The sequence below is a fragment of the Macaca nemestrina genome, chromosome 8 (assembly GCF_043159975.1).
Source record: "Macaca nemestrina isolate mMacNem1 chromosome 8, mMacNem.hap1, whole genome shotgun sequence".
Taxonomy (NCBI): Eukaryota; Metazoa; Chordata; class Mammalia; order Primates; family Cercopithecidae; genus Macaca; species Macaca nemestrina.
In genome coordinates, this window is record NC_092132.1 from 45,954,963 (window position 1) to 45,977,443 (window position 22,481).

A 22,481-nucleotide genomic window follows, 5' to 3' on the forward strand; every position below is an offset into this window, starting at 1 on the left:
AAACTAGGTATTGATGGAAGCTAACTCAAAATAAAAGCTATTTATGAGAAAACCACAGACAATATCATATCGAATAGTCAAAAACTGGAAGCATTCCCTTTTAAAACCAGCACAAGACAAGGATGTCCTCTCTCAACACTCCTATTCAATATAGTGTTGGAAGTTCTGGCCAGGGCAATCAGGCAAGAGAAAAAATATAAAGCATATTCAATTAGGACAAGAGGAAGTCAAAGTGTCCCTGTTTGCAGATGACATGATTGTATATTTAGAAAACCCCATCATCTGAGCCCAAAATCTCCTTAAGCTGATAATCAACTTCAGCAAAGTCTCAGGACACAAAATCAATGTGCAAAAATCATCATTATTCTTATACACCAATAACAGACAGAAAGCCAAATCATGAGTGAATTCCCATTCACAATTGCTTCAAAGAGAATAAAATACCTAGGAATCCAACTTACAAGGGATGTGAAGGACCTCTTCAAGGAGAACTATAAACCACTGCTCAACAAAATAAAAGAAGACACAAACAAATGGAAAAATGTTCCATATTCATGGACAGGAAGAATCAATATTGTGAAAATGGCCATACTGCCCAAAGTAATTTATAGATTCAATGCCATCCCCATCAAGCTACCAATTACTTTCTTCACAGAATTGGAAAAAACTAATTTAAAGTTCACATGGAACCAAAAAAGACCCCACGGAGCCAAGACAATCATATGCAGAAAAAAGAAAAACAAAACAAAACAAAACAAAAAACAAAGGAGGTGGCATCACGCTACCTGACTTCAAACTATACTACAAGTCTACAGCAACCAAAACAGCACGGTACTGGTATCAAAACAGAGATATAGACCAATGGAACAGAACAGAGGTCTCAGAAATAACATTACACATCTACAACAATCTGATCTTTGACAAACTTGACAAAAACAAGCAATGGGGAAAGCATTCCCTATTTAACAAATGGTGTTGGGAAAACTGGCTAGCCATATGTAGAAAGCTGAAACTGGATCCCTTCCTTGCACTTTATATGGAAGTTAACTCAAGATGGATTAAAGACTTAAATGTAAGACCTAAAACCATAAAAATCCTAGAGGAAAACCTGGGCAACACCATTCAAGACATAGGCATGGGCAAAGACTTCATGACTAAAACACCAAAAGCAATAGCAATAAAAGCCAAAATAGACAAATGGGATCTAATTAAACTAATGATCTTCTACACAAAAGAAACTATCATCAGAGTGAACAGTCAACCTACAGAATGGGAGAAAATTTTTGCAATCTATCCATCTGACAAAGGGCTTATATCTAGAAGCTACAAAGAACTTAAACAAATTTACAAAGTCTCTTCCAGAGGTTCCACTAACTTAGAATCAAGCTAATATGAGTCAGCCCAGTCCCTACACAGTAACGCTAATTTTAATTCACTGTGTTTCAATTTTCTATATATAAAATAAAAATGCTGGTCTAAAGGATCTGTCTGACAATCTTTTATGAAAATACAACTATAAGTTGACAGAATTAAGACAAAGATCTTTGCTCACTTGTCAAGTTCCACAAAACTACTACATCAAAGTCAGAGGAAGCCAATTCTTAGGGCTGAGAAAAGGAAAAAAGAGAGAGTTCATAACAACAAAGAGTAGGAAAGGAGCAGACAGTTTAGCTAGTTTTCCCCAGGAGAAAAAAAAAAACATACACCTTAGAGAAAATCAATTACTAACATTCTTTTTTGGTTTGAAGGGTTACTATAGAAACTAAACATACTACTCAATTTTTCCCTTTTTTCCCCTCTGGGACCCATATTTTCTGCCAAAATTTTGAAATACGCTTTAACACAGTAAGAGATAATATTAAGTGCTACTAAAATTCTAGACCATTCAGGCTAGTACTAAGCAAACAATATTAAGATGGCAGAAATGTGCTCTTCTAAATCAGAAAATAAGTACCGAATAAAACATGTTTAAAAACATTTCGATTTACTTTCTATCCCCTCCCTCTACATTTTAAACCAAATACATCAGTTATCAACATATTCAACAGTTAAAAAATTAAATACAATTTCTGGTACTCTATGAGTTTTAAAATGCTTTTTCAAGTGCAAGTCATATAACATGCACACAATTTCTTCAAGGGAAAACTATTTCATTAAAAATTAATCAACCCCTGTGCACCAATGTTCAAAGCAGCATTATCCACAACAGCCAAAAACGTAGAAACAACCCAGATTTCCCGCAACAAAGAAACAGATAAATTTAATGTGTTACATGCATACAATGAAATATTACTCAGCCATAAAAAAGAATGGAATTCTGATACACACAAGGAAAGGAATGAGCCTTAAATATATTACACGAAGTAGAATAAGCTAGATACAAAAGTACAAATACCATACGATTCCTCTTATATAAAGTACCTAGAATAGGCAAATCTATAGAGACAGAAAGTAGAATAGAGGTTACCAGGGATGGAGGGAGAGGAGAAGATGGAGTTGTTCGATGGGGATAGAGATTCTATCTAGGATGATGAAAAAGTTCTAGAAATAGATAGTGGTTATGCTACGCACTGTGAACGTGCCTAATGCCACTAAATTGTACATTTTAAAATGGTTAAAATGGTAAATTTTACCATGTGCATGTTTTACCACAATTTTAAAAAATCACCAAATAAGTTAATTGATAGTATTGAGAAGTTAATATGTACAAGGAGAGTGAGATTAAAAAGACTAGTTCTTAGGCCGGGCTTGGTGGCTCAAGCCTGTAATCCCAGCACTTTGGGAGGCCGAGACGGGCGGATCCCGAGGTCAGGAGATTGAGACCATCCTGGCTAATATGGTGAAACCCCGCCTCTATTAAAAAAATACAAAAAACTAGCCGGGCGAGGTGGCGGGCGCCTGTAGTCCCAGCTACTCGGGAGGCTGAGGCGGGAGAATGGCGTAAACCCGGGAGGCGGAGCTTGCAGTGAGCTGAGATCCGGCCACTGCCCTCCAGCCTGGGCGACAGAGCGAGACTCCGTCTCAAAAAAATAAATAAATAAAAAGACTAGTTCTTAATAAGAAATTTTAACACCAGCAATATGGAGACTAAGCTGAAATGAACATTTACCATTTGTACTACCACAGCACAGATATATATTCTGGATAAAATGTCAGGTGAATTTAATACCGAAAAGTGCTACATATCTTTTCTTTGGCCCTCTAGATCTACTCTCTACGCTTCACTACCCTGTGTGCTTGGGAAGTTAATCTATATGAACAATACGAATGGATTTCCTGGTCCTCTGTTTTTTTGTTTTTTTTTTGTTTTTGTTTTTGTTTTTTTCTTGGTTTCAGTCAATGAGAAACAGTGGAGACAGAAGTGGAGAATGAAGTCTGGGTATTTATTCCCTGTTCTGATAAACTCTCTTTCCTGCCCTTTAAGCCCACTGGTGTCAACAACTGCTCCAGGGTACTCAATCATCTCCTGTTAACTGAGATTTCCCTTCCCAGTTAACATCTTTGTCCTTTTACTAAATTCTCTTAAACTGTCCAATTTCAGACTACCATCTTTTTCTAATACGATAGCAAAACTTGAAATAAAGACAAACACTATGGTGTCAGAAATGAAGAGGCAACACAAAGTCAGGGTAACAAGTGGAAACAGTCCTTGGTGGTATATAGAAGTGTCAAACTCAGATAAGGGTGGAGGGGTTGAGCAATGGTGTTTTAACACTCATTCAGGGACTGCAGACGTGGTCTAGAGCCTGAACTGGGGAGTTCTTTGCATAAAGCCTGGAAGGAAACAGAGCTGCTTTTTAAGCAAAAGATACACTAGACACTAGGCTTCAGCAGGCTAAGAAATGCCATGAATGTTTTTCAGATTCCTAGGACAGAGGAGAGGTGAAAGTAGGGGCATGATAAAGTCATTCATGGCTGAGCAGGATGGCTCACGCCTGTAATCCCAGCACTTTGGGAGGCCGAACACCTGAGGTCTGGAGTTCCAGATCAGCCTGGCCAACATGGTGAAACTCCATCTCTAGTAAAAATACAAAAATCAGCCGGGCGTGGTGGCAGACGCCTGTAATCCCAGCTACTCACGAGGCTGAGGCTTGAAACCGGAAGGCAGAGGTTGCACTGAGCCGAGATCACACCACTGCACTCCAGCCTGGACAACAAGAGTGAAACTCTGTCTCAAAAAAATAAATAAATAAAATAAAAAATAAATTATGAGAAACTAATTGCTATTATTTGCTTGTGTGGGATGTCATGTGTACTACTTAGATGATAAGACAAACCCTTGTTGATAAAGAACCTAAAAACTGCTGAGGGTTCCCTGAAATCTCTAGAACCCTGGCAAAAGCAAATGTCAAAATGCTCTGTAGGGACAATTCTACAACAAAGGGCACATAGGAATCACACAGAAAAATTAAACTGTTGAAGATGAGTTCACAATAAGATATTACAAACCACATGAGAAAATGAACCAGAAAAAGGGAGAGTCAGCAGATATAACTAACAAAAACTTGGCATCTCCAATAAATGGAGTTAAGAAAATCTAAAAAGACTATAAAGGAATTATTTTTAAATGTTAAGAAATAAAAGAATGAACAATATGAAGGGGAGACTATATATATACTTTTTTGTTTGTTTGTTTTAATCTATTCAAAAGACTTTATGCTTCTTTGAACATAGCATTCCTGGAAAGCTCTAGAAGTCCTTCTCTCCTCCTGGTAACCATTGTCCTGATAATCTTTTGATTGTAAGAATATTTTCTATTAGCCACACTATCATGTCAACAACAGAACTATCTGTATACGGATTTAAATATAGAATATATCTGTTGTGGAAAGTTATAGCAGTACTTCCCAACCTTCTTCATATAATTGCATATGTAGGAAATGTTATTTGTATCTGTGGTAAGCAGAAAAATCTCCACGGCATTGAAAGCTTCATTCACCCTGGACCCACCCAAAGACTCTAAAGGCCAAGGTAATCCATGTCTCAGCATAGCTGTGACACATCTCATGGTATTTCAGCGCACTGCTTAGCAAGCTCTGAGTTGTAATTCCTCTTTCATAAATACCTTCTTAATATTTTTATTGCCTTATTAATACGGTGTTAGTGAATTTAAATAACATGGTTACACTGAAATAATTTTATAATTATAGCTCCTTCCTCCTTCGTTATAACAAAATGATATAACAAATAACAGCATAGGGCTACTATGGTACAGCATTTGATTAGTGTGGCAGAATCTTCTTCTGCCCAGGGCTAAGGAGAAAATTAAAAGTTAAATTGAAATGACAAAATTAGCTAACCCTAATAGGGTTTCAAAAATCTGTTAACGAGTTACACAAAGCATATTGCGGACTGACAACTTGCCTGCTCTGTTGTGAGTAAATCCTAGTGTTGTTCGTGACTTCACAAGAGCTGGAAACATAAAATGAAGACTCACTAAATTGAAAATGTTTAAATGGTACCGTGTATATAGAAATTTGCCTATACTCACGGCCTAATGCAAAAATCTTATGAAGGAGATTTGTATTAGCTTTCCCTTTTGGACTATTCACTAAACTAAGTACTTTACAAGCATTATCTCTAGTTTTTTGTTTTTTTTTTTTTGAGACAGGACAGAGTCTTACTCTGTCACCCAAATGGTTATGATATGATGATCAATTTTAAGGCATTGATCTAACTTTACCTTGCAACCTATAAGGAGGTGTCTGTCAATTGAATATTTCATGATTAATTTCTATTCTTGCACTCAAAAAATATTTATAGGTAGATTGAGATTAACTATGTGTGCATCTGGGTTTAAATTGACCTCTTTCAAAATTAGCCAATAAATGATAACATAAGAAAATATAGTCATTGTTTTCATTCAGTAGCGAAGAGTGAATAACCATCTTCATAATAGTGAATAACCATCTTCATAAAAATCGTCCTGCCCTTTATGAAAAACAAATCAGCTAAATTATTTTAAGGTACTTCTCAGCAAACAATCTTCCCAAGTGGATTTCAAATTGATATTGGACTAGTAGTAATCACCTTTCTTCTGGACCACACTATATAAATAAGAGAAGAGGGTGCATTTTGAAAACATGTGCCACTTTCCCATCCACCTTCCCCCAGAAATCCATTTCTATGAGCTGCTTTACATGGTCTTTTTTGAATATTAATTTATGAATCTTTTGCATTAAAATTTTATCATTATCAGATCTTTCAAATCTGATACAGATCAGATTAAATCTATAGATAGTACAAAACTAACAAATCTACTACAAGCATTTTCATTACTTGCCTTATAACCCAATCAGAAAAAAATCCTCAACTTTCTAATTTGAAATTAATTTCAGTCATATAAGGGTATTATTAAAATCAGAATTTACTTTTTTATAAGCAATTTAGCAAAATTTTCCCCTTAACTTCTTCACTTTGGCTGGTGAAGATACTATTCTTCTAGTATGTATTATTATACATCTACTAAAACAAAATTGTTACTCATGTCTTACTCATTTTTAACCATCTCAAGTGTTATTTTCTCTACAAAATAGCCACAGACCTCTTAGAATGAATTTATTAATCCTTCCTCTATAAATGTAAGGCGTGTTTATTTTTATTACATCTCACATCAGGGTCACCATGTCCTTTTGCATTGTTTCTACACTGTAGAATCCTAGAGTGTATGATTCAAACTATACCTTGTATGAATGGCAGTCTCTAGATGTATGACCAAAAGCTGTCACCATTTCACGTGAGCCCTGTCTTTCCTGGACTTGAAATATCTTTTAAATGCTTCTTTCAAAAAAACACATTTCCAAAAGAGTTGAGTGAGCACTCCAAAATGGATGTCATGTTCCTCTAGACATTCCTGTAAACACAGTACTTAGAAAACAACTGTTTAATGGAACATTCTCCTTTCAGCCACTAAAATGTCTCTAAGATTTAACTGTATTTATCAGCTTCATTTGTACTATCTTTGTCTAGCAACTGATTACCTTAAACTTTGATTACTCTACCAAAGGATTTCACAAAACGTATTTTGTAAAGCATTAATAGGCAAACTGAGAAAGATGAGCTTTTGGTTAAATAAGTTTGGAAACTGCTGTATTCAATAGCTTTTTTACTGAAGGAATTCTAAAAGATTTTGTATGCTAATAACATTGGAAATCTTCAAGAAAGAATTCATTGCTTTTACTCTAGAAAGGATATGTCCCATTAACTCGATATGGGCTCATTTCTAGACTTCCTATCTCTTCCTCATTTGGGAAGAAAAAAGAAAAAAGAGAAAGAATAATCTTATCACCTGGGTTACTGTGATTCTTAAGATTTGGAATGGGCAAGATAGCAAAGTTGCTTGTACAGGGGGTTAAATAGATGTACTCTAAAGTGTTAAATGCCTTACAGCAGCTGAAATTTGCCCTTTAAACTGAATTTGTTTGTTTTTACTGATTTGTAAGATGAAAGAAATTAACATCCCCTTTACTTGATTCTTATCGCATTCTGTATTTTGCCAATAGCTTTATTTCCAGAGGAAATGGTGTCTTTATGCAGAAACAAAAAAACATAACTTCTACCTCCATCTACTATAGAACAGTAGTTCTCGTTGGAGAAAGTTCTGTCCTCTAAGCAATGTTTTGGAAATGAATGGGGGTATTTTTGGTTGACTCAATGTTTGTGTATCATTATTGGCATTTAAGGGTTAGGAGTTAGGGGTTCAAGAGATCCTGTGTAGAACAGGGCAGTCCTGAAAAATGAAGGCTGTCTCATATATATTCATATAGGTGAAAACCCTGTTTATAAAGTGTTTTAAATCTAAACATATTTTTCTTCATTTTTGCATGATTTTAATATACATTAGATATTCCAAAATTTAACTACTATAATGAAAGATTGAACTATGTTTTGTTTGAAACTTTACCAAGAGTTTCTCACTAGTTTAGAAAATCATGTCACCAACAGCAATACCACTTGTGGTGTTAAATATAGACCTGTACAAGTCTATTTACAGCCATCATAATTACAGTAATTGCACATGACTATTCCATTATGTCTTCTAATATAGTCATGCCCAGGCATTTACATATTAAAGTACATATTACTATATATTAATTACTTTCCTTTTATGTATGCTTTACAGTTTAAGACATTATATATTTTTGAAATTATATGTATATGTAAGTTACATTATTTTTCATTTTCATTTCTGGTTATGTTTTTTATTTTCATTTCAGGATGGTAAAGGAGGCATTATAAAATATTTCTTATACAAAAGAGGTACTGGCATGCTAGGTTAGGATGTTAAAAAGAAAAAGAAAAATTTTTACAATTGGGAGGAAGAGGAGAGGGCACTGGGTCTGACAGGGTCGAAAACCACTAATCTAAACCAGGTGACCAGATAATAATAGTCACCTGGTTCAAAAAAGGTGTAGAGGAACAGAGATAGGGAGAGGGGAAGCATGAGTCTCTTTTTCACTCAGTTTCTACATTTCCATACTTCTGAGGAAACATACCTTTACTGTGTCTCAGTTTTCACCACTTCACAGAGCCGGCACTATTCTGAACTACCCCAGAAGCTGCTGAAAGTGATTTAAAAAAAAATTCTTGTACCTGAAAGGAATATACAGTCACTGCTGCCACAGCTCCTCTTGAACCTTCAGAATCTATCAGTTTTCACAGTAGTGAGGTTATCTTCATTTTAAACCATGATCTGGAAATCTGTGTTATATATTAACCTTCATTTTGTAACAGGATTTTCAAAAACACTTACCTCAGTAGTAGTCCCAATGTCAGCAGATGGGCTGCATGTGCTGGTATCTGGAGGAGCCGTGCCTATACTGCTTCTAACTGGAGAAGTGGGAACAGGCCCTGCCATGGTCTCTGGAGAGGTTGTAGATAGGTTGAGATTGCCTCTCTTCTGAATCTTATTCCAGACCTTATTCATGGTATCAGTTAGTTCATAGAAAAGCTGGACCTGAGAGCATAAGAAAAAAAGAAGAGAAAACAAGTCTATCAACTTCCAGTTTCAAACCACTAAAATAATAATATGAGAAAATTAACTATTCCAGAGAAATAAAATTTATAAACAAAACTCTACCAATGCATCACTGATCACTATTAACTTCCACTTGAAATTTGCTTCACACTCACATGGTGATATTTAATAATCAACCTAGCATTCCCGTGGATTAAAACCACAGTAATGTAAGCACAGCTTATTAGCAAACAGTAGATTTATTTCAATATATGAATAATAGAACACATATAAATGCCTCTCGACCAGAGGACAGAATCAAAATTAAAAAAAAAAGGCATTCTAGTAAATGTAATTATTTAATGTAATACAAAATAGCTACCATCCTTATTTCTAAATAATTTCCACATCTAAATTTTCTCTGTGTTTCCCAGGAATAAATCTGAAACTGGATTTCTTGTCCCACAAAACAATTGAAAAAGAATGATATAACATCAAATAGTAAAAGGCAAATGTTACATATGAGACTTTTTTTATAGATAAAGAACATATCCAACTTACTATTCCCAAAGGATATGTCATTCCAATATTCAGAGAAAAACTGTTTAACTTGCACATTGTTTGACTGAGTCCTAAGATATTTATGCAAGATTTCATAAATAAGCATTAATCATGAAATCTGTATGACAATGTAGTGCCATATACTGTATAAAACAAGCCCAGGAAGAAAAAATGCAAACACAATATATAAGCAAATCCACAGCTGGACACCATATTCTGCTTGCCATTTAAAAAAAGTGAAATTCTCATATTTATAAAAAGTTTCAGCCCCAGGAAACATCCAGATGATGAAGCTGGCTTCTTATGTGGGCAGAACAGATGCATAAAAACACTATTGTCAATCCTCATTTGATATAAAACAGCACTTGGGTGTACAATTTTCTCCTGTTTTTTTGCGTAATGAAGTTTCAAATCTCAGGTTATAGCTATTGTTGTTTAAAAGTAATCTAGCAGGTAAAAATCTGATTAAAAAGTTCTTTAAAAATATTTGTTCAAATTCTTCTGTCCTTCATAATTATGAATGTTTCTCTCTACAGAGAAACAACTTTGTTGCAAACCAGTTTTTAAAAATATTATTTTGCTTTTTCTTAAATAATTAGAACGGATAAAGAGAGCACAAACAACAACAACAAAAAGCCATAACAGGTTATAAGTATTTCTAAGGGTATTTATTTAAGAGAAATGATGCTGCTTTTATTGTCACTACTTCTGATTCCTTTAAGTGTTAGCAGTAAAATACTGTGCCTGAATGGCAACGAGTACACTGTGTGTTTAAACTGCCATGCAAACCATGACATAAACTTTAAATGTATTTTTATTTTCAAAGAAGAAAGTTGCTAACAGAACTCAGACTTTCCAAATTTGGAGGTTTACAGAAATAAGGCAAAAACATCTAGGATAAATGTTCAACTTTTATCCTTCAAGTTGTGCTAAAACACTATGCCAAGTAGAGCCACAATGAACTTCCACTTCCCATCTTTAGAATGTCTAAAATTAAAAAGCCTAACTATATCAAGTATTAGCAAGGACGTACAGCAACTAACGCTCTCGTTTTCTGTTGGTAGGAATGTAAAATTTAGAATACAATTTGACGGTTTTTGAAAAGAGCATATAGCTACCGTATATGATCCCACCCATTTCACTCCTAAGTAGTTTCCTAAGAAAAATGAAGCCTATGTCCACACAAAGTTGTGTACACAAATGTTCATGGCAGCATTATTTGTAATAGGCAAAAATTGGAAAAAATCCCAAATGTACATTGACAGGTAGTGAACAAACTGAAGTGCATTCACATGACAGAATGCTGTTTAGCCATAAAAAGAAACTATTGACGCATGCAACAACATGAATTAATCTCAAAATAATTATGCAGAATGAAAGAAGCTAGGATAAGAAAAACATGGTATGAATCAATTTATAGAGAATCCTAGAAAACAAAAATTAGTCTATAATGACAGAATCAGTGGTAGCTGTGATGGGGAGGAATGGGAGAGAGGACTACATAAGAACATAAAGAAACTTTTGAAGATGTTAGACTGTGGGCATAGTTTCATGTGTGTATGTACGCCAAATCTTAACAAATTAGATAATTTAAACATGCAGTTTATTGTATATTAAGTATACCTCAATAAAACATTTTTTAAAAATCTCTAAAAAATAAATACCATGTGAGGTGGCTTTATGTGAGTTCTGTATGAAGGTGACTTAATATCAACAATGTCTTGTGTATTGAATGCTGACCGAATAAAAATATGTAATGTTATTTTTAAAAAATTTATTCACACACATTTTTTCATTTAATCTATAGCTGTTCAGAAAAAAGATTCAATTTCACTGGAGAGGCTGAGAAAGGCCTCAAGAAGATATATTCCTGAAAGAGAGACAGGATTTAAATGAGTACAAAAAGTCATTCTACTCAGAAGTACAGAATGAACAAAAGCCAAGTGCAAGGGATGATCAAGACAAGATACAGGGCTGATGAGGAGTCCCTAGAGAGGAAAGGCCCAGGAGTATCAGGAGACAGTGTCAAAACAGAATCACTAAAGGCAGAGAGGAAGAAGGGAAGAAGAAAAACCATGGATATACAATGTCAACGGAAATCAAGGAGAAACAGAATTTCACCAATCAATTTAGTGATCTGTGTTGAACAATGCAGAGCTCTAAGTTAATACAATCTTAGAAAAACTATTTCATTTGGTATGTAGGTTGTTACTAACCATTAAAACTCAGTTTTAAAAAGTTTTTTCTTTTTTTAACACAAAAACAACTTTTCACATAAAAGATTACAGTTTAATTGTCCAGTTTAATTTTGTTTAAAAGTTAAAACAAAAATCAAGAGCTCAGGCCAGGCGTGGTGGCTCATGCCTGTAATCCCAGCATTTTGAGAGGCCAAGGCAGGAGGATCACCTGAGGTCAGGAGTTCAAGAGCAGCCTGGGCAACATGGTGAAACCCTGTCTGCACTAAAAATACAAAACATTAGCTGGGTGTGGTAGTGGGTGCCTGTAATCCTAGCTACTTGGGAGGCTGAGGCAGGAGAATTGTTTGCACCCGCGAAGTGGAGGTTGCAGTGAGCCGAGACCACACCATTAAACACCAGCCTTGGCAACAAAAACGAAACTCTGTCTCAAAAAAAAAAAAAAAAAAAAAAAAAAAAAAAAAAAAATCAAGAGCTCAGAGAAATTAAAAATGGGTGAGTGGTGCAAGGATACAAATCCAGTTTTGTCCGAACTCAAAGCCTGTGTTCTTATACAGCAATGCCAAATTCCATTCCCTTGGTAAAAATTGATCAACATAAGAGCAATAAAAACATTAAATAAATGAATAGAAAACTGGCATAAATCTGTTATTTCTCTAGTTCCACATACTTATAGACCCCAAAATGCTAAGACAGTGTTGTATTCCTGTGAATGCCTATAAGAAAACAATGTATCAGTTTGCTGGCCAAAGGTAAACAGAAGTTTTATCACATTTAAAAAAAAAAAAAAAAAAAAAGATCCTATGGGCTTTATTTTTTCTTTTTCTTTTTTTCTTTTTTTTTTTTTTAAATAAAGACAAGGTTTTGTTATGTTGCTCAAGTGGTCTCAAACTCCTGAGCTCAAGTGATCCTCCCATCTTAGCCTACTAAGTCGCTGGGATTACAGGATAGGCTCATTTAACTTTGGAATAAACATAGTATTTAGAGTCTGAGATACTAGTGACTAAAGACATTAAAGGAAACATGGTAACTTTGGTCACATAGTTAAGATGAAGGGAAGGGATAACAGAAATCTCCTCCAGTCACTAAAGCACCAAATATTCAACCAAGATAAATATACAGTGTCTAAGAACACTAAACGGCAATGAAAGTCCAGGACTAACAGACAGACAGCAATGTCTGATACAATAATAAATTTGCTCTCAGCCTACCTTACATACATAGCCTTCTCTATTTTTAAAGTACACTAACTATATGAGAGTTCTGTATCTAGGCAACAATGAAATAAATTCAATAGTGTACGAGGGTCACAATTCTGATGTCATCCTAATGGATAAGCCAAAGAAAGGTATTTAAGTAGGAATTATTTCCACAAAATGTAATCAAGAAGCATACACACTGGCTACAGTCAAAATCCCACAAACCTGACCGTATACCTCAGTATGCAAACTTAATGGGTCTATACAATATTCTGAGAATAGACTCACAGCTTTTAGCCCAATGGTATAAAAAGGACAAGAAGTATTCATTTGCACCTCATCCTTACAACAAATATATTTTAAAAACAAAAAGCAAACAACAAAAACAGATGGATTAATGAGAAAGCACAAGAAAGAAATTTTGAGCCATTAATTTTGAAAGAAAAAACAGTAAGACATTTTAGGATTCTATGGTCATGTGTATATCTGCGCTCATTTTAGGGGTCCATGATACTCCTTTTAAGACAGGATACCCAGAAAATAACAAGGAATATATAGGTATCTTTGACTATGAAAGATTAAACATTTCTGGCAAAAGATGTCAAACAGTTTAAAGGCAAATCAACTGCATTACAGTTATAAGGTTTGTATTTATAGAGTCTAAAGAAAGCTTTTACAAATTGCTAAGAAAAATGAATTTAATAGAAGACTGGCTAAATGATATGAATTAACAAATCACAAAAGAGCAAATTCACTGGACAATAAACATGTGAAAAAATGCTCAATCTTATTAGTAATTAGGAAAATATAAATTAATGTAAACTGTCAATTCACGAATGAGCAAATTCAATGGCCAATAAACATTTGAAGAGATGCTCAGCCATCGGGTGTCATTTCCTTTTAGCATGAAAAATGTTCTTTAGTACATCCTGTATGCAGTTCCTAATGGTGAGTCTTTTCTCTGAAAATGTTTTTCTTTAGTTTCCATTTATAAAAGTTATTTTTTGCTTAATTAATAACTTCTAAATTGATTGAGACCTTTTATTTTTTTTATTTCCCTAAAGATGTTCTTCTGGCCTTCATGGTTTCTTATGAGAAATAAGCAGTTAATCAAATCTTAGTTCCCCTGAACGTAAGGTATTATACATGTATTTTCTTGTGATACTTTCAATATTTGTTGTTTACTTGCGGCTTTCAACAGTTGGATTATGAGGTATGTAGATATCACATTCTTTGCGTGTTTGTTTTATTCATCTTCATGTCTGCCTTACACGTAGTGCTCAGTAAGAATTTGCTTACTGCATATGGCAAAAAAAAAAAAAATCAAGCCATCCTTCGGAGTTCTGAAAGCATCCAAAGAGAGTCTGGAAGCATAAGCTAAAGCAATCACTCACAACAAAGAGGTTTATTTAGAGACTCATGTTTTGTCATTACAATTTAGGTTAATCTGTCACTTGAAGATATCAAGGAGTATTAATCCCTAACCAAATCTTTTAATTTATATAGATTCTTCAGTGCTGTTATGTTGTGGTTTCACATCTCTTCAGGAATGTTGCTACATTTCACCAGGGATGTTCATACCAATTTGTAAAGAGGGTCTCACATTTTAATCAAAGTCAGTCTACACTAACAAAATGATATTCATATAACATTTCAGTGTTTACAAAATATTTTCATAAATATTTCAGACTTCCCAACAACCTTGTGATCAACTTTGGTTACATCACGTGGTGACAATTTAACACAATTTTGTTTATGAGGATTTATTGAGTAACTCCAAGGATTTTATGAGATTTATAAAGTAGAATTACATAAAGAGATAAGAATTATTACATTTTGGGTAAAAATGAACTCTCGGTACACAAGGTTCATTCAGCCTTGGAGTAATTCTAGAAAAAAGGTCCTTGGTATCAGGAGAACAGGAGAAAGGAGGCACTGGGAGCCAGGTGGCCCTGGAAGCCAGATAACTGAAGAAAGAACAACAGGGAAGGAGCAGACATAGGAAGGAAATACAAGGCCAAACACAAGCCCCATCTAGCTGATGACTTTGCTTAGAGCTGGTTTGTATTTAAACAACAACAAAATCTGAGCTCAGCTCCAAACAAAGTGGGTATCTAGAGAATATACCCAGTACTCTAGTTTTGAGCCAAAGTATTAGATTTACTAACACCATAAAAATCACAAAACTATTAAGTATCTCAAAGTAAATTTTAAAAATATGAATAAGAGTGGAGTCTAAGAATTTTTTTTGTGTTAGCTAGGATAGCTATGGATAACTAGAACATGTGGAGAAGGACTATCCTCTCACAGCTACAATGATCTTTTTTCCTAAGTTATAAGGACTTTGGTAGATAACTCCAAGTAGCACGGGGCTGTCTATTATATGTAGCTTTAGAGAGAGACTGAGCTACCACTAACTATAAACTATGACCTCAGAAAAACAACACTTCTATATCTTCCAAAAATATCATCATATCCCTTTGTAATAGGTCCTCTTCCTGTCACCCTCTCTTCCTTCTCTCTTCCTGTCCTGCTTCCAGGCAACAAGTAACCTACATTTTATCACTATATATTAATAGTAATCCTCATATCTTAACATTTTATGTAAATGGAATTATACAGTAAGTACTCTTTTTCCACCTGGCTTCTTTCAGTCAGCATAATGATTACAAGATTCATCAATGATCTTGCATTTTATCAATAATTCAGCCCTTTAATGGCTGACTAGTATTACCTCAGTATGAGTAGGCCATAATTTTTTTACTAATTCACCTGATGATAAACATGTGACCTGTGCCCCGTTTGGGGCTATACAAATAAAGCTGCTATATACATCTGTGTAAAAGACCTTTTGTGGACATACATTTTTGTTTCTCAGAGGAAATATATAGGGAGAAATGATTGGGTTGTATGCTAAGTGTGTGCCGAACTTTTTCAGAAATTGCCAAGGGGTTTCCAATGTTGTTACATCATTTTTACATTCTCACACGCAGTGTACGATGAGTTCCAGTTGGTCCACATGTTGAGTCTATCATTTATTTAAGCCAATCTAATAGGTGTGTATTTCTATTTCTTCATGATGTTGTTACCCCTGATAATGATACTGGGCATGTTTTCATATGCTTATTGACTATTCAAATAAATATTTTGTGAAGTATGTGTTCAAGTCTTTTCCCCATTATCTGTCTTTATGTTTATCATTTATTGTTCATCTTCATGTTATTGAGTAGAATTTTTAGGCCAGGCGCAGTGGCTCACACCTGTAATCCCAGCACTTTGGGAAGCCGAAGCAGGTGGATCGCTTGAAATCGGGAGTTTGATACCAGCCTGGTCAACATGGTGAAACCCTGTCTCTACAAAAATACAAAAATTAGCCAGGTGCGGTGGCACACACCTGTGATCCCAGCTACTCAGGAGGCTAAGGCAGGAGAATCACTTGAACCCAGGAGGAGGAGGTTGCAGTGAGCTGAGATTGCATCACTGCACTCCACCCTGGGCAACAGAGGGAGACTCTGTCAGAAAGAAAAGAAAATGAAAAAGAAAAAGAAAAAAAGAGAAGAGAAGAGAAGAGAAAAGAAAAGAGAAAAACAAAAAGAAAAAGAATATTTAAATATTTTGGATAACAGTCCATTGTTTGAAAAATGTCTTGTAAATACCTTCTCCAAATGCCTGGCTTTCTGCTATCTCAATGTGTCCTTCAAAAATTATTGTTTTTAAACTTGATTATGCCCAATATCAAGATGAATAAGCCATCAACGATTTGAGTCTTCCAAACTATGAGAAGATATATCTATTTATTTCTTTTAGGCGTTAAGTTTTCTCAGCAATGCTTTATGGTTTTCAGGATAGAGGTCTTAGGTATCTTTTGTTAGATTTATTCATTTATGTTTCTTGGATTTAGTAAAGAGTGAAATTGATTTCATTCCATTTTCCAGTTGTTTGCTGCTAGTACATAAAAATACAATCAGTTTTAATACATTAACTTTGCCTCATAAAAGCTTGGTGAGTTTTGTTAGTTTTAGTAACAGTTTATTAGACTCCTTTGGGGTTTTCTATAAAATATGTTATATGTAAACAGTTTTACTTCTTCATTTCTTATCTTTATATCTTTTATTAATTTTTCTTGGTTTATTGTAATGGTTAGGAACTCTAATATGATACAGAATAGAGTTGAAAGCAGAAATCATGGGTTTTTTTCCTGATCTCAGTGGGAAACAATTCAATATTTTACTATTATGTATGATATTTACCATTGTTTTCCCTTATATGATCTCTATAAGTTTGAGAATGTTACCTCCTACTTGTAATTTGCTGAGACTTCTCATCATGAATGCATGTTGAATTCTGTCAAACGTTTCACCTGAATTTATTGAGATGATCGTATGATTTTTCTCCTTTGTTTTGTTATTATGGTAAATTATATTGAATGACTTTTGAATGTTAAACTAAACTTGCATTTTTAAGATAACTCCTAGTTGGCCATTATATATTATGCTTTTTAGATATTGTTATCTTTGATTTGTTAACATTTGGTTAAGAATTTATGTATCAATTTCATGAGGGATATTAATACCTAATTTCCTTCTGTTGTAAAATCTTTTTGAAGTTTTGTTATTAGAGTTATGCTACCTTCATAAAACCAGTTGGGCAAGGATGCTTCAGCCTTTATTTCTGGGAAAACATGTGTGTAACATTTATGTTATTTTTTCCAGAATATTTTATAGAATTCGTCCATCTAGATTGGAAGTTTTCTCCATGGGAAAGTTTTTGACATCACATTCAATTTTGTTAAAAGATATACAGCTATTTGGATTTGCTCTTTTCTTCTTGTGTCAACTTTGACGGAATTCTTTTCCAATGAAAATTTCCATTTCATGTAAGTTGTTGCATTTGTTGGCATAAAGTTGTTCATTATTCTTTTATTACGCTTTTAATGTTATCAACAACCCTTTATTCATGATATTAGTAGTTTGCATTTTTTCCTCCCCCTCTATTATTTCAGTACAGCTACGGAACTGTCAATTTTGTTGATCTTTTAAAAGAACCAGTTCACAGTTTTAATTTTCTATCTCTTGCTCATTTTTGTTAACTGTTCCATTCATCTCTGCTCATATCTTTGTTATTTTCTTCTTTTTACTTACTTTGGGTTTCTCTTGTTCTTTTCTTAGCTTTCTAAAGTTGAACCTTAAATGGCTGATTAAGATCTTTCTTCCTTTCTAATTATGTCTTTAAAGTTATATTTCCCTCTAAACACTGCCTTAGCTTATCCAGGTTTTTTAGTGTCATTCAATATTTTCTAATTTCCCAAATAATTTTGTCTTTGTTCCACAAATTATTTAGAAGCATGTTGTTTAATGTCCACATATTTAAAGTTTTTCTAGCTATTTTATTATTATTAATTTCTAATTTGACTGAGGCCAAATAATACTTTCATGTGATTTTAATCCTCTTAAAAATGAGACCATGTACACCTGTAAAAAAGTGCATCCTACGATTGTTGGATATACTGTTTTATAAATGCCAATTAGATCAAGGTGAGTTCATAGTATTTTCATATCTTCTAGATCTTCAATTATTTATTTTTAATACAGTTGTTTTATCCACTACTGAAACAGGTGTTATAAAAATTTCTTACTATGATTCTAGAATTATCTTTTCCCTTCATTCTGTTAATTTTTGTTTCATTTCACTCTATCTATGGTAACATGCTTTTTATTTATTTTATCTAAGATTAAAATAAGTAAGTCCAGTCGTCTTATGCTGACTGTTTGTATGGTGTATCTTTCACTATGCATCTATTTATAATCTGTTTCTTTATATTCAAGTAAAATACAATGTTAGGAATTATACAGTAGCATCTTGCTTTACTTCCAACTACAGATCTTTGCCTTTTACTTGGAGTGTTTTGAGCGATAATTTGTTAACTTTCTCTGTAAAGGGCCAGAGAGTAAATATTGTAGGCTTTGTGGGTCATACTGCTCTTTTATTCAATTCTGCAAGTATAGCATGGCAGAAACCATAGACAATATGTAAAAAATGAGTGTGGCCAAATTTGGCTTATGTGTATTAGTTTGCAGATTCCTAATTGAGACCATAAATATTTCATGTAATTATTAATGTATGTGGCTTAGCTCTATTATTTTATTTTTTGTACTGTTTTACCCTCCATTTTTTGTTCCTTTGTTACTTTTTCCCAACTTCTTTTGGCTTCTTTGAATATTTTTTAGTATTTAATTTTAATTCCTCATTGGCTTTTTGGCTTTATCCTTTGGTATTTTTGCATTTTCTTATTAATTGGGCTAAGAGAGTAAAACATACGCACCTAATCTTTCAGTCTACTTAAGAGTTTATATTGTACCACTTCATATGATATGCAGAAACTTGGCAACCATAGATCCTTTTACTCCATCTTCCTCTAGCCTTAATGCTATAGTTGTCTTGTATGTTACATCTACATACACTGAAAAAACCAGCAGACAATGTTATGCTTTTTGCTTTCAAGCATCATACATATTTTTAAACAGTTTTTTTAAATTATTTACCCAGCTGTTTACCCTTTCTGTTGGTTTTCCTTCACTCCTGAAGATCTAATTTTACATCTAGTATCATTTTCCTTTACCCTGAAGAATTTCCTTTAGCATTTCTTGTAGAATAGAGCAGCTGGTGGCAAACTTTCTTAGCTTCCCTTCATCTAAAAATGGGTTTATTTCTCTTTCATTTCTGTGGGGTATCTTCACTAGGTTAACAGTTCTTTTATGTTAGCACTTCCAAAATATTGTTCCAATGTCTTCCGTCTCTTACGATTTTTAATGAGAAATCTATTCTCATTCAAATGATTGTTTGCTTATATGGAATGTGTCTTTTCCTATAACTGCTGTCAAAATTTTTTAAAATTTATCATTGATTTTCAATATTTTAATCACAATGTGTCCAAATGTTTGTCACTTTGGGTTTATCCTGTTTGGGATTAGGTGAACTTCTTGGACGCGTAAAAGACTATCTCTTTCCCCAAATTTGCAAAGTTTTCTGTAATTATTTCCTCTTTTTTTTTTTTTTTCTATCCCAATCCTTTATCTCCTCTCCTTCTGAAACTCCAAGTAGAAAACAACATTAGACTTTTCTATTCTATAACTATTGGAGCGCTGTTCATTTTTTAAAAAACCTTTTTCCTTTCTTTTTCAAATTCAGTAATTTCTACTGATCTATGTTCAAGTTTAGTAACTCTTTCTTCTATCATCTCCAGGCTACCTTTAAGCACACACAATATGGTTTTCTTCCTTCAGGTACTGTATTTTTTAGTTCTAAAATTCCATTTGATTCTTTTTATACTTTTTATTCCTCAATTGAGATTTATTACCTTTTCATTCAGTATGCTTTTGTTTACACCTCATAAAAATTTCTAAAAGCTGCCTTAAAGTCGTTTTGCAATTCAATTATTTTAAAACAAGCTGAGAACATGCATTTATGTGGGGGTAGTCAATTGCTTGTTTTTGAATTTTTCCTAGAGTATATAGGAATAATCAGTGGGAAACATAGGCTGAGGGAACTTATACTGCCATGCTAAGAGATCTCTTATGTTTTCCTTTTTAACAACTTCTGTGATAAAGGGTCTAAAGAAGTTGAATCTGTTCCTCTACATTCTATCTAGCAGAGCTGCCATAACAAAGTACCATAAACTGGGTGGGTTAAAACAACAGAAATATATTGTCTCAAAGTTATTGGAGGCTACAGTCTAAAATCAAGGTATCAGTAGGGCCATGCACCCTCTGAGATTCTGAGCACAATCCTTCCTTGGCTCTCTGCCTAGCTTCTTCTGGTGGGAACTAGCCACCTTGGGTGTTCCTTGGCTTACAGCTCCACTAGTTCAATCTTTGCTTCTATGTTCACATGACAATTTCCCTGTGTATCTTTACATCATTTTCCTTTTGTATAAGTCTATGACCAAATTTTTCTATTTTATAAGGATACCAGTCACATTGGGTCACCCTAATGACCTCATTTTAACTTACTTCTGTTACAAACCTATAACCAAATAAGGTTATATTCTGAGATACACAAGGTTAGAACTTCAACATATATTTTTGCGGGGACACAATTCAACACATAACAGTTTCCCTTCCTTTTAAAAACACTTTAAAGCAACCGTTAGCAGTAGCACTCAAAGACTACTCTCAAAGAAGGTAACTCATTTCATGATTATTTTCTTCTATATCACTATGGGTATAATGGAAAGGCAAATGGCCATTAAACTGAAATATTTAGTATCATTCAAAAGTATTCACTACTGATTCTAAAATAAATGAACAAGCACTTTGAGAGGCTGAGGCAGAAGGATCACTTGAAGCCAGGAGTTCAAGATCATCCCAGACAACAAAGCGATACCCTGTTCTACAAATAAATAAAAATGAAATAAATTAGCTGGTTGTGGTGGCATGTGCCTATAGTCACAGCTACTTAGGAGGTTCAAATGGGACAACTGCTTGAATCTAGAAGTTTGAGGCTGCATGAGCTGTGATTGCACCACTGCACTTCAGCCTGGGGGACCAGGCAAGACCCTGTCAAAAGAAAGAAAAGAAAAGAAAAGAAAAAAGAAAAGGAAAGGAAAGGAAAGGAAAGGAAGCACACAAACAAAAATATAGTTAATTGTCACGTGAGAGTAAAATGTAAAACATTTAACATTTATCACTAATACCGCTTCATAAAAAGTGAATTAAACCCCCAGAGCAAGATGGCCGAATAGGAACAGCTCCAGTCTCTAGCTCCCAGCACGAGCGACACAGAAGACAGGTGATTTCTGCATTTTCAACTGAGGTACCGGGTTTATCTCACTGGGGAGTGCCAGACAATCAGTGCTGGTCAGCTGGTGCAGCTCGACCAGCAAGAGCTGAAGCAGGGCGAGGCATCATCTCACCTGGGAAGCACAAGGGGGAAGGGAATTCCTTTTCCTAGCCAGAGGAACTGAGACACACAACACCTGGAAAATCGGGTAACTCCCACCCTAATACTGCACTTTACCAAGGGTCTTAGCAAACGGCATACCAGGAGATTATATCCCACACCTGGCCTGGAAGGTCCCACACCCACGGAGCCTCCCTCATTGCTAGCACAGCAGTCTGAGATCTAACTGCAAGGCAGCAGCAAGGCTGGGGGAGGGGCGCCCACAATTACTGAGGCTTAAGTAGGTAAACAAAGCCACCAGGAAGCTCGAACTGGGTGGAGCCCACAACAGATAAAGGAGGCCTGCCTGTCTCTGTAGACTCCACCTCTGGGGACAGGGCATTGCTAAACAAAAAGCAGCAGAAACCTCTTCAGATGCAAATGACCCTGTCTGACAGCTTTGAAGAGAGCAGTGGCTCTCCCAACACAGAGGGTGAGATCTGAGAACGGACGGACTGCCTGCTCAAGTGGGTCCCTGACCCCTGGGTAGCCTAACTGGGAGACATCCCACACTAGGTGCAGACTGACATCCCACACCTCACAGGGTGGGGTACACCCCTGAGACGAAGCTTCCAGAGCAAGAATCAGACAGGAACACTCATTGTTCAGCAATATTCTATCTTCTGCAGCCTC

General features: G+C 34.8%; 1 protein-coding gene across 9 annotated transcripts in view; it reads right to left on the bottom strand.

The window, feature by feature from the left end:
* LOC105476071 (vacuolar protein sorting 13 homolog B) overlaps positions 1-22,481 on the bottom strand; it is an 859,286-nt gene that overhangs the window by 389,922 nt on the left and 446,883 nt on the right. For all 9 annotated transcript variants that reach the window (XR_003016738.2, XM_011731700.3, XM_011731704.3 and 6 more), the window contains one exon: positions 8,753-8,956. Coding sequence is in view for 8 of the 9 variants with exons in the window: in XM_011731700.3 (XP_011730002.2) it covers positions 8,753-8,956 (204 nt within the window). In the remaining variant the exon portion in view is untranslated. The remainder of the gene's footprint in view (positions 1-8,752; positions 8,957-22,481) is intronic.